The following is a 12,210-nucleotide window of genomic DNA, read 5'->3' as shown; positions in this document are numbered from 1 at the left end:
TCTTGTCATCAGCTAGGCGTTGAGAATCTTCAGAGTCAAAAATGATCTCATTTGTACCGGCATGAATGATGACAGCACCTTTATTTTTCCCTTTCAACGTACGTTAACTACCGTGTGCTCATCTACTTATTTGTCATAAGTCACCTTCCATTCCCCACTTATCAATTCTCTCTGTAGGAATTCAGTAAATTTGAGGTAATGATAAAAGAGCACACTAAGTGCATGAAACTGTGCAAGACCTCAAAAGAGGCGGTTGAACCTCTCCTATGATGTAACTTGGTTCCACTTTCAGCCGTCTCCACAGCGCGGCCCTTCACTTGCTTTAGTCTCACATCCAATAAGGTAGAAAATAGCAACTTCCTGAATATATGAAATGTGCATCTGTGGGTCTATCGACGTATATGGATCATGCAGGGGTTCGGGTTTAACGGAAGTAAAGCCTCCTGGGTGGGGAGCTCGTGGAGATATTTAGGCAGCTGACACTTGCGCATTGTAATTAAGCTTCACATTGACTTCTCCCACATAAAACTCAAGGGCACGGGCCCGATTGTGACCGAATCCGGTAATTTCAAGTCTGTGATGATGTAGTCATTTGCGGCCTGTTTCGGCGAGACCGGTCGGTCGATGGCATAAATTGATTAACCATCCCATCTCTCATCATTATCTCTCCCCTTTGGCATCACGGCACCATATTGAAGAGCCTGCTATCACTTTCAGATATTGCCAGTCCGCAAGATGGCCAACTTCATCGGCAAAGCATTTTGGACGCAATCCTATTGTATCCCTCCGCCACCTTTGACAGAGAAAAACCTCCCCGATCAGAAAAATCGGGTCCATATCGTCACTGGTGGATATGCTGGTGTTGGTAAACAACTGTCTGCAATTCTTTATGAAAAGGGCGCGACCGTCTACATCGCTGGTCGCAGCGAACAGAAAGCCGAAGACGCCATGCGTCAAATTAAGGAGGATCATCCATCGGCGTCGGGCCGTTTGCGCTTTCTGTTATTAGATCTTAACGACCTCACAACTATAAAGGCGAGCGTGGAGAATTTCTTGGCACAGGAATCTCGACTTGATGTTCTCGTCAACAACGCCGGTGTGATGTTCCCTCCACAAGGAACGAAGACAACCCAGGGCCATGACTTGCAATTTGGAACGAACATGCTGGGCCCATTCCTGTTCACTAAGCTCTTGATGCCCATCATGATTGAAACCGCTAAAACTGCATCCCCAGATTCAGTGCGGGTACTCTGGGCCTCGAGTCTAGGAATTCATGTCTTGTCTCCAAGCGGGGGTGGCATGGTGCTTGATGAATCTGGTGCACCCAAGGTTCTCGATAACCAACAAACCAACTATGCACAGACGAAAGTCGGCAATGTCTTCTTGGCTGTCAAAACACAAGAGCTTTATGGCTCTCAAGGTGTCAGAAGTGTTTCTTTCAATCCTGGAAACTTGAAGACGGAGCTTCAGCGTCACTCTACCGGATTAATGATGAAATTGGCTGAGTCTATGCTCTATCCAGCTATCTTCGGTGCTTACACTGAGTTGTATAGTGGCTGGAGCGAGGAGGTTGGTGCTGATAAGAGTATCACGTATGTGATGCCATGGGGAAGGGATGGTACACATATCGTAAGGTCAGATATACAGAAAGCTATCGAGAGCGGGGTAGCGGACAAAGTCTGGGACTGGTGTGAGTCAGAGACGAAAAGTTACTCGTAATCTTCAAACCAGTCTAGATTTCGGCTGTGTCTTGTCTGAGTTCGGAAATCTCATAGGAATTTTGTGACCTAAAACCCTAGAATCAGGTTCAACCTCATGCGTGATTTGTCTTGCATGCCTCATCGCGTTCTGCCACTTCCTTCGGCCAAGTGTCGTGTCTCGACATCCATCATTAATAGATCATGAGATTATGAAAAGACGAGCAACCTGAACATAGACAAATATACGTATTATCAAAGTTAGCAGCGAATATTGAGGTACGTGTGGATCTTGAAGGAAGCAAGCGGAGATGGTCTCGGATTTCGGATATCGGCATAAAGAGAATGAGAACGGAACGGATGAAGCTGACTGCAGCTAGTAGTTGAGTGAGCATACGATAGATGACATGGTGTACCTCTACCTCGCCTTTCAACTCCACGTATAATACTTACCTTCGGAACCGTTCTCTCATTATATACCTAAGCCTGGAGAAGGATGTTCCTCGAACACTTGCGTGAGGGCCATACAGCCTAATGGATCCCTTTGCCAAGAAGGTGGTCCAACTCACTGGCATTGACCCCGATTTCAACGACATCAATAAACCGCGAGAAATTCTCGACCGGATGGATGATTTTAGAAATGTGGAGTTTGATGTGTCTGAAATTTCTAGCTCGGAGTATGTTTGCCGGTATGTGGCTGGTGAGCGGGACCTTGTTGACATTCCTGTGTTTTCCTTGCGCACCCTCCCGCCATAGTCGCGTCGTGATCAACTTGGGGCATTATCTCAAAGACACCCGATCTCAATGGAAAAACTATACGTGTCCAGCCCTATGCCATGACAGTTGCTGTCTGGATAAGAGATGTCCTGCAAGTGGCAGTGTCAAATATATCCACGATTAATTACCCTGGATTGAGGGTGACATATCCAAACCCGGCTCCCATAATAATCCAAAGGCAAAGCCACTGCTCCGCCTAACTGATCCAACCCCAAACGAAAGCTCCAAGTCGCTCAGTCAAAATCTCGAAGATAGCAAAATTGCTGCTACAATTGGTGTTCATGCTCCTCAGAAAAGCACCTCATATTCGACACTTACCCACTAACATTCCCGAGACCGGGACAGATTACTATCAGAGAACCGGAAATTTTCAGATTTTGCTGTTTGTGGTTATCAAAAAGAGAGATTATGGTAAAGCACAATTTGTGTGGCGCAGCTTATTCCACGCGATGAATGAGTCCAGAAGGATTGCTATGCGTTCAATGAAACTTGTGCCGAACGACGGAAGCCTGTTCCCGTTTTTCTCGGCAGATGAGGTAAGACAGAAGCTTGGTGAAGATCCATGGTCTTGCCAATTGAGCAAGGCTTTGAAAGCGCTCGAGAACTTGCTATACTATATGACCAAGCTACAATCGCTCAAAGGGTCTCACGAGAGGAGCTATCTCCAGTCCCCTGGGAATATCTCTCAGATTTGTAGATTCTACCCTTTGAACAAAAGGATCGAAGCGATCCTATAGTAACAAACAGATTGGGAGGTACGTAAATAAAGAATGAATTATTCGCTTACCACGTACATCCCTCGGAGAAGACAATCTCAAGGGGCCTCCACACTTAAATTCTTCAGCTTGTTCTCGACATCTTTCTGGGCATCTCTTCAAAGCTATTTTTCGTTCTTTTTTTCGTTCTTTTTCTAAGTAGATCTCTAGGGGGCCTTGAATAAAGACGCTTGATTAAAATCATTTGTATTATAGTTCTGGTGCGGCTGTACAAGGGAGTTGTGCAGTACTATTTTTTCATAACTCTGACTATTCCAGAAACTAGCAGCAATATGTTCTTTCTTTATAGACGTCAAAATGTGAAAAGCTACTCTTGATAATGATTGATCAATCAATGCAGCTTACCAGACTGCCCGCGCCGGTCGCGCACAACGTGGAAGCAAGCGACCCCATCGTTTGCCAGTTGCGCAACAAGCCCATATTCCCAATCAAGATACCCTTGCATATCATTGCGAGCGTTACTTGTCCCCTCGTACGGCCTTTTGTACACGTCTATTGGCTGAGAAAGCCAACGCAATTCGGTCTCAAGCAGATGGCCGGCGGCTACCCAGGCCGTCGTCCCTCCTGCTAAATAGAAGACATCTCGCGAGACCGAACTTTGAGCAACCTCGACATTCGCGGCAGCAACCTCACCATCCGGCGAAGTGAGGACGACAGGGCCATCGCCAATTACAGCCCGCAGATCCCGGGCTAGTTCGGGCCCAGAAGCAAACAATGCGCCAGGGATATGACCTTTGCGGTATGATGTGCTGCGGGCGAGATCGACCACAGTCGCTCCTGTGAGAGCTTTGAGGGCGTCGATTGAGATAGAAGAAGATTTTGAAAAATGACATGAAGGAGGTTCAAGCACAAAAAGGCTACTCGGCACTTGTGTCCCCTCATTTAAGACGTACACCTCCCATCCGAGTTGTAAGAGCCAGCTGGCTGTCATGCTCGCTCTCACACCATCCGTGTCGTACAAAATAATGCGGGCCCCTCGAACACCAACCCACTCATCGGTTGCTTGTACCAGTTGACCACCGGGTGCATTGGAGAAGCCCGTCGGGTGACCAAGTGCATACTCCTCTGGATCTCTCACGTCGAGCAGGTATAGAGTCCGATCTTCCGACTTTGCGTTGAATTGAACAAGCTGATTTCCATCAATGAAAGAGACGCCGACGTACTTGGCCCATGAAATGGCGTACTCCCGTGCCCTTTGCGATGCATGAACTGAAGGCCGTGGAATCTGCTCGGTCTTTCCGGTCTCCAGATCCAACCCTTCCAATGTCCACCCGATAGTCCCATTTCGGAGTGCGACCACTTTATTTGGGATTCCAGCATTGATCAAAGATTGCGTTCCAACAATACTCCGAGTTCGGCCAGCACAATTGACGATGACTGTGGTCTTCGGAGAGGGTACTGCCTCAAAAACACGATATAGCAATTCGCCTCCAGGACAGCTGCGTCCACAAGGGATGCTCATTGTATTATACTCCACGAAGCGACGGGCATCCAAAACAACAACATCGCTTTCACTTTTCAGAAGCTCCTTGACATTCTGCGCAGATAAGGATGGGGTATGACTGATAGACTCGACGAGCTCGCCGAATGCTTTGGACGGAACGTTAACATCGCGGTAGACCTCGCCAACAAGAGCGTAACCAGAGAGCCCGCCTTCCAAGATGGCAATATGCCGATATCCTAGGGCTGATATCCGAGCTGCAGCCCGATCGACATAGCCCTCGCCATCGTCGTAGACAACAACGGGGGTGGACAATCGGGGAACTAGCGGAGGCAGTTTCTTCTCGATCTCCGATACTGGTACACTCAATGCGAATAGAGGATGGGACTCGGAATATGGGCCTTCTTCGCGGACGTCGAGAAGGGCGATTTCTTGGCGATTTACCCAATGCTGGCGCAACTTGCACGCAGTTATAGATTTGGCCATTGCGCTGCTTGTGTACTCGCACAAAAAACCCCCAGCAGCAACTTCAAAGTCTTGGCCTGAGAAAAGGAGAGAAATAAGCGGGATTCCTCGAAAAAAGGTGCACAGCGTCTGCTCGGGTGTTATTGGAGTTGCTCGGACGTTTTTGGCTCTAGTGGGGAAACTGATCCGCAAAACACGACAGCTTCGGACATTGAAGAAGCTGGGATTCAGGAAATAGCCAGGATTTAGGAAATAGCCAGATGCCGTTGGACTCAGGATGAAATCTGGTTCATTTTGCGCGAAAAAAAAAGGCATAAATCATCCAAAATGTTCCCTCTGTCACTGCAGCGGTAGAATGCTGCATCTTTCCCTAGAACGTGCCTCTGGTGGAACTATCCCACGTAACACATTACTTTGGGGTCATACTTATCAAGGAACCTGAAAAAGCTTCTACTATTCCAAATTACGCGTTCACATGTTCCCAATCACTGAAAAGATGCTGTCTTTGAATAGTTTTTTGCCCAAAGGGCTGCTCCCGCCGGCTGTACAACCCCGCTCGAACTTCAGTTGACGCCATTCCAGCGCACGATGATCAATACCGCTTTTCGCATATCGGCTTCTGCCTTGCTTTCTGGATGATTTAAGTAATATTCACAGTATAGTATGGATTCCAGTCGACGGGAGCGAAAGTCCTGCGAAGCCTGCCGTAAGCCGAGCCATTCCATCTTCTCAAGTTGAAGGTCGAGAGCTAACGATAGACAGGGGCACGGAAGCTCAGATGCTCAGGTGAAAAAAGCGGTTGCTCTCGTTGCCGGGGCTTATCGTTGACCTGTAGTTTCAAAGACAAAGGAATTCCTGGAAGGCCGAGAAAGCGCCCCCGACAAGAACAACAAGGCCGGGATTTGCTGAGTATAGACGCGCGAACAGGATCATCAACCTCCTCAAATTTCTTACCTGCCGGCCGTCATGAGGCTTTGGGTTCCCAGGAAGCAATAAGCGTGCTAATGCAAGCGGGAGAGCCTGACTCACTCCCTTGTGGCCTTTCCGGAAACTGCGGATTCAATTCATTCGACTGGGAAATGCTCGGCAATGGCGAAAATCGTTCTTTTCCTACTGAAGTATGGCAATCATCGCGTCAGAGTGGATCAAGTGACATCGGGATATCGTCGATGGCCATTAACGCCTATGTCTCTCCCATGTCGTTCTCACAGTCTTGTCAATGCGACGAAGAGGTTTCAAGGATAGTCAGGAACTTGAGCCGAGCGAATATGTCGCATGATGTTGTTCAGATTCTTCGAACAGGGGTGGCTCTCACTGAGAGACTACTCATTTGTCCTATTTGCTACGACGTGTCTAGGCCCCCTCGAGTGACGGTGCAAAATGTGCTCCTCATCGGCCAGCTCATGTTCGGGATAACAGCTGGCTACCAAAAGTACATACGCTGGCTGAAGGAATACTGTAATGAACTTGATGTCGGAAGTAACTGTGAAACAGTCTATCTTGACTCCGGCCTTGGAATGCCCTCAGACCTCAGTTTACAACTCAGCGGCGAGAGGTTCCGAGACCTCGTCATGCACGGCCTTCAAGCAGATACCGAAAGGCTTTTATTTTTGGGTGATAAGTTTGCGCAACGACAACGCAATCGTCATATGGTTGGGCATGAAGGTTGTCCTAGTACTGAAGGGCGCTGTCAAAAGAAAGAAGATGGGTTCGATCACGATCCCCTTGACCTCTGTCCGCAAGACCCTGAGGCGCGGAAATTGGTGCCTTGTTTCCGCATCGTCGATGAGGTTCGACGGATGATAATAGAAGTCGCAGATGCGGTTGGATGATATCCGTCTTAAGTCTTAATGATTGGTTGTTTTTCAAACTTTGAGAGTTAGATGGGTGTTATCGAAGATCATGAACGCCTATAATAGAGCGAACTTTATCTACATCCGTTCGACTGGGATGAAATACCTGTCAGTTTTTGACCCTCGACATATTATGGGCATCTACTCAAGGTAGAGGACAGCGGACTGTCTTACGACGTCTTATGTGGAACGTACTACTTCTGAATGCAGGAATTATCTTCAACATAATTTAAATGCTAGGAAAGTTCATATTCATTCAGTGATTTGATCCAAATTTTCATGGGTCTAACTATGACACTTTGAAACACCATGACAACCATTCAACTTAGCTGTTCCATTACAAGAAGGTAAATTGCCAAGCCTACAGAAGCATGACGATGTGATTTCAACATCTGCTTCCACAGCAGCAAGGGAAAGCTGCTTCTTGATAATATTGGCCTCTGCGTGGCGACCCAGAAGTTGAAGACACTCATGATAGCCATGAAGAGCCCAAACATTGTTTGGGTGCTGATGTGCTCGTTTGAGTGTCGGAAGGAGTCCCAGATCTTCAGCATAAGCTTGTGCAGCCTGCTCGACCTTGCCCTGCTCCAGGGAGAGGGCTGCATATGCATGCCGTGCTGGAAGCATCCATCCCCATGGCTCAGCAAAAGGTAACTCGTCTTCCAGAGAAACTGCGTCCAATAATCTGCAGAATGCTGTCTCGTAATTACCCCGTCTATACTCGATTTCGCCGTCCAGCATAGCAGATGCTACTTTGAGGATGTCCGTGATTTTATTGGGAAAATCAAGGCGTGTGGGAGGGACAAGCTTAGAAGCGGTTTTGAAGAGCTCTCGCTCCTTGTCGGCTTCTTCAAGCTGTGCTGTAGCCGCATACGCGATACCTTTTCCATAGTGTCTCATGACATTGGTGACACAATAGAGCTCCTTGTCTTCAAGTGGGTCGAGCTTTTTGAGCTCATCCCACATTCCGAAGCGAATAAAGACATGAACTCTAACAGCTTTGAAAAATTCCATCCAATTCGCAAGTGAAGGCGTTTCTACCCGGAGGATTTCTTCCGTAATTGTTGCCTCCATTCGTTCTGTCGCCGAAAGTGCAGCCTTTAATTTCCCACCAAGCATCGCAGCGTAGATGAGGGAGTGATAGTCGTGTAGGCGATAGTAGCTGTAGAAAGTTAGGCCGCCATTCTGTTGGAAAAATTTGTCATCTGCGATGGTCGCCTTTAAATTGTATTCCACTGCTCGCCGATAATCGCCCACAAGAACATCAATATGAGCAGGCATGTGGTAGGTATGGCCTGTGTCGGGGAACATCTCGCGGATTATTTCTGCTGCAGGTAGAGCAGCCTCGGGAGTGGCCGACATTTCCATCAAATGGATATACATATGGGCGGGGCCTGGATGCCGATCGACCCCTGGCATTTTCAAAGTTTGATCAAGCAGGTCTTTCACTTCAAATACCGGAGATGATGCTATAGGGAGTCCCGTAGAGGCGTCATATAACTTTCGCGGAGCACAATTCATCAATGCATCAGCAAAGAAAGTGATGATGTCAAAATCTTCACGACCAAAGCTCAGATACACCTCTCTCATAGCGTCGGCATACACTCTGCTGCACGCAACAAGATCCCTACGTGGATCATCGTTGGGGTATCGTTTTGCAAGAGCCTTGATGATCGCCTGCTCCCAACCCGATGCGTTCTTCGCCCGCCTCAGGGCTTCTTGAGAAAAGACATAACACTGTTTGATCGCATTCACTCGGTCCTTTTCGTCAAACAGCGCCCATGTCTTGTTGTAATTTGAGCCAGAACAGAAGGATACTCCCCAATAGGCCATAGCACAGTTCTCGTCGTGCGCAATTGCTTGCTTGTAACAGGTAATCGCTTCATCATGATTGAAGCAGTACGTCCAAACAAGTGCCCTATCAAACCAGATCTGGGCTTCTGTGGAATTGGTACTGACTTTGCGACCCAGTGTTCCTAAGTTGAAGTAGGGGTCACTTGAGGCTCTTGCAAGCGGCTGCGGCTCACTCAAGTTCATCGTCAGAGATATATAAGCCGAATACTGAGTGCGCTGCGTCGTGAACCTCTCCTTTGTTAATACGGAGAAGTAACTTTGAAGCTAAAAAGGTCACATGAGCTGTTCCTCAAATTGTGAGGGGTACATATGGAGTCGGGGGGTTTCTTTAGCGCCGGCTAGTTTGTGCCATTCTGATTCGACATTCGGACCTTTTTTGAGAGGAGCGTATTGTACCACGTGGGGCCGACCGAGCGCATAGCCCGGATTAATTGTGTAATCAGAACCACCATCATTCAGCGCAATAGTTCACAGAGGAGTCCATGTCCTTATTTTTTTCAGTAAAATACCTCATGGAGGAGAGAAGAACAGGCTTAATTTGACCATTTACTTGGATCTCAGTGATGATGCGTAGGTGCCTCAGGCTGCGTGCCTCAGGTGCTCTACGGGTACACTGAGTCGTTCAGGGACAATGTCTTCAAGTCTCCACCTCTCTTCTTGTTTCCATTTCTCGAAAATTTTACTACAATGGTAGAATTAAAACTGTTAATTTTGTTAAGGTCTGAGCAGCCGAGTACCGCTATTTAGTCTATCATCCAGAGGTTGTACACAGTTTGTCTCAAACACAGCTTGTTTATAGCTTTTCTCTAGTGAATTTTCAAATCATTGTCCACAATATCTTCCAAAATTATCTCGCCCCTTCTTTCCGCTGCAATTTTGGCGAGTTTCAGCCTTCTCGTGTCACGCTCTGTATCCCAAGTCACCCACCACGTGACAACAGTCAAAATCGCGCAAAGACCCACAAGGCCCATAGCCACGGAGAAGGGCACTGTATAATGTGGTGCATACTTGCTTCTGAAAATCTGCGGCCCGATGGCACCGCCAATCTGGCCGTAGCTGTTGACGAAGCCGATAGAGAAAGCGGAGCCAGTGGCTCGGGAAGTGGTTTGTACTCGCCATGGCCTATCGTCACATCTTAAGGTATGCACGGGCACATAAAAAATATTAGGATACAAAAACTTACCACATGACGGGGTACCACCCGGCAGTGAAGGCGTTTCCGATCAGTGTGACGGCATATATCGCTCCGTTACTCGGATAAGCCACGAATACGCCGTAACAGACTATGATGATGAGAAGAAAAGAAAGCGGGTACAACGGTCGAGGTATCCGGCTGCGGTCTGCCATGATACCTGTAACGGCAATGAAAAGGAGACCGCAGGCTGTAATAGGGAGATTGAGAAGTTGCGCTTTAGCAATGCTCCTGAAAGTCCGTCAGAATTGTTCATTACAGTTGAAATTGCTTTGTTTTCCCTCATTCTATAGAGCCGGAGAAGTATAGCACTCACGTGTAGCCAAGGTCAGCAATGACTGTTGATTGATAGAAAGTGACACCATTGGTTCCAACGGTAAATGTAGCCCAAATCAAGGTAAACAGCCACAGCCTTATATCCTTTAATGACGCAATAATCTCACGTAGATCAAAGTTTTGCTCATTAGAACGAGGAGCATTTGATGGAAGTCGAGCTTGAATGAACTGCTTCTCCCTCTCAGTCAGCCATTTCGCTGTCTCAGGGACTAGATTGTTTGTGACCATATTAGCGACTGATGTGTGCGGAAAAGGTTGTGTACTGCGAGCGCAGGAAGGGTCTTACAGTCTGGGAGAAGGAGCCAGATTGCAACCCCAAAGATAACTGTTGCAATGCCTTCAGTGAGGAATAACCTAAATGATTTCAGCGCGAGCTCATGGATAATGTGGCTGCCGAAAAGTTTTACCATTGCCAGCCAGACAGACCCCCTGCACCCGATACGGTGTCAAATGCATAGGCAAGAAGACCACTGAAGATACCCGATACATTTCCGCAGATGTCTACAGATCATGAGTTAGCAACACTTCACCAAATACGAGATGATTGGAGATCATATGCAGCTTACAAAAGTAAAGCAGTCGCAAGGACATCTCGTCTGGACGATACCAATAAGTCATCTGAAGGATGACACCAGGGAACTGTCCAGCCTCAGCCTACTACGGGATTAGTATATGTCTTAGGTCATCCTGAGGTCAATCATAGTAACAAGAAGACCTATTGACATAGAACGCACCAGACCCAATAAGAAGCGTGTTGTGAATAAACCTCCTTTATTCTTCACAGCAGCATTGCACATTAGAATAATGCCCCAGCTGATCATAATTCTTGACTGCCATTTCGAAGGCGAGAATCTCTTGAGTAGTAAGTTTGAAGGTGCTTCAAACAAGATGTATGGGACCTGAGGCGTTCAGGTATGATTAGTAACACGTCATGGTAGTCAATGGGGGGGGGGGGGGGGGGCCAAATTTCTGTCAATATCTTACATAGTAAAGGACTGTCACAAGATTATACTCGTTGGATGTGATTCCCAGCTGTGTCATGATATTTTGATTTGTTCCTTCGTTCATTATTCTAGCATTGGACGCCTGCAATACTGTTAGCTACACTGTAACACCCTTGACTAGCTGGCCATGGTCACTCACATTATTGCTGTCTAGATTTTTGAACATAAAAATGAGTGAACAAAGCGTCATGAGCCGCCAGTCGATCTTCCGTAGCAGCTTCTTCTCCTCTTTGGCTGTAAGGAGTGTTCTTCCGCTCATCAACTCTGGAGTGTAGCCATCAATGCTTTCCTGGCTCGATGAGGCCTCTGCGAGAACCTGGCCACGTCTGGCAAAATGAAACCCGTGGTTGGCATCGCTCCCACCGGTGGAGACAATATCTGTGGCTGAGTTCATGCCCAATACCTTGGATCCACCCGGCTCGTCCTCTTTGTTGGCCATAGTTTAGGCGTTGTGGTCAATAAGGAAATGTAAAAATTAGTTTTGGCAGGTCTTGTTTTCAACTCAAACAGCCCTGGATAGATATGCTCTCTGTCTTGAGTTCCCATTGTTCGGAAATACTCCGAAAACATGGCGAAGTCTGAGATCAAGGTATGAAGCCCCACAAAATGGATTATACCATAGTCCACAAATATTGCAAATAACAAGACCTAGACCACATTTTTGGGTATCTAATACACCAACTGGCATGGCCTCACGTGTATAAATCTTCATAGGCATACTGGCATGCGAAGCTAACACAATTATCAGAAAGTTAAATTTCGTCATTTGATGAAGAGTGACACAAGTACTGATCACGCGAACGGAGAGAATCATG

At 47.2% G+C, this 12,210-nt stretch overlaps 6 protein-coding genes across 6 annotated transcripts; 3 read left to right on the top strand and 3 right to left on the bottom strand.

The window, feature by feature from the left end:
- Positions 1–735: 735 nt before the first annotated feature.
- Positions 736–1,719, top strand: N7443_002865 (uncharacterized protein; the record flags this gene model as incomplete). Its single annotated transcript, XM_056882921.1, has 1 exon — positions 736–1,719. One exon carries the CDS (start codon positions 736–738, stop codon positions 1,717–1,719), a length of 984 nt encoding a protein of 327 aa, XP_056744762.1.
- Positions 1,720–2,231: 512 nt separating this feature from the next.
- On the top strand, positions 2,232–2,453 carry N7443_002864 (uncharacterized protein; the record flags this gene model as incomplete). The annotated part of the gene is made up of 1 exon (XM_056882920.1): positions 2,232–2,453. One exon carries the CDS (start codon positions 2,232–2,234, stop codon positions 2,451–2,453), a length of 222 nt encoding a protein of 73 aa, XP_056744761.1.
- A 1,128-nt stretch (positions 2,454–3,581) lies between these two features.
- N7443_002863 (uncharacterized protein) lies at positions 3,582–5,177 on the bottom strand (the record flags this gene model as incomplete). Its single annotated transcript, XM_056882919.1, has 1 exon — positions 3,582–5,177. One exon carries the CDS (start codon positions 5,175–5,177, stop codon positions 3,582–3,584), a length of 1,596 nt encoding a protein of 531 aa, XP_056744760.1.
- A 1,247-nt stretch (positions 5,178–6,424) lies between these two features.
- Positions 6,425–6,988, top strand: N7443_002862 (uncharacterized protein; the record flags this gene model as incomplete). The annotated part of the gene is made up of 1 exon (XM_056882918.1): positions 6,425–6,988. One exon carries the CDS (start codon positions 6,425–6,427, stop codon positions 6,986–6,988), a length of 564 nt encoding a protein of 187 aa, XP_056744759.1.
- Positions 6,989–7,294: 306 nt separating this feature from the next.
- On the bottom strand, positions 7,295–9,046 carry N7443_002861 (uncharacterized protein; the record flags this gene model as incomplete). The annotated part of the gene is made up of 1 exon (XM_056882917.1): positions 7,295–9,046. The coding sequence occupies one exon, from the start codon at positions 9,044–9,046 to the stop codon at positions 7,295–7,297; it is 1,752 nt and encodes a 583-aa protein (XP_056744758.1).
- A 623-nt stretch (positions 9,047–9,669) lies between these two features.
- N7443_002860 (Amidase) lies at positions 9,670–11,834 on the bottom strand (the record flags this gene model as incomplete). Its single annotated transcript, XM_056882916.1, has 9 exons — positions 9,670–9,985; positions 10,047–10,286; positions 10,372–10,600; positions 10,678–10,745; positions 10,799–10,892; positions 10,958–11,045; positions 11,126–11,290; positions 11,376–11,477; positions 11,535–11,834. The coding sequence occupies 9 exons, from the start codon at positions 11,832–11,834 to the stop codon at positions 9,670–9,672; spliced, it is 1,602 nt and encodes a 533-aa protein (XP_056744757.1).
- Positions 11,835–12,210: the final 376 nt, after the last annotated feature.

This window comes from Penicillium atrosanguineum (assembly GCF_028827265.1).
Source record: "Penicillium atrosanguineum strain IBT 20685 chromosome Unknown utg000002l_segment0_segment0, whole genome shotgun sequence".
In the NCBI taxonomy this organism is placed as follows: Eukaryota; Fungi; Ascomycota; class Eurotiomycetes; order Eurotiales; family Aspergillaceae; genus Penicillium; species Penicillium atrosanguineum.
The sequence above is the reverse complement of the archived record's forward strand: the minus strand, read 5'-3'. Positions and strand labels throughout refer to the sequence as shown.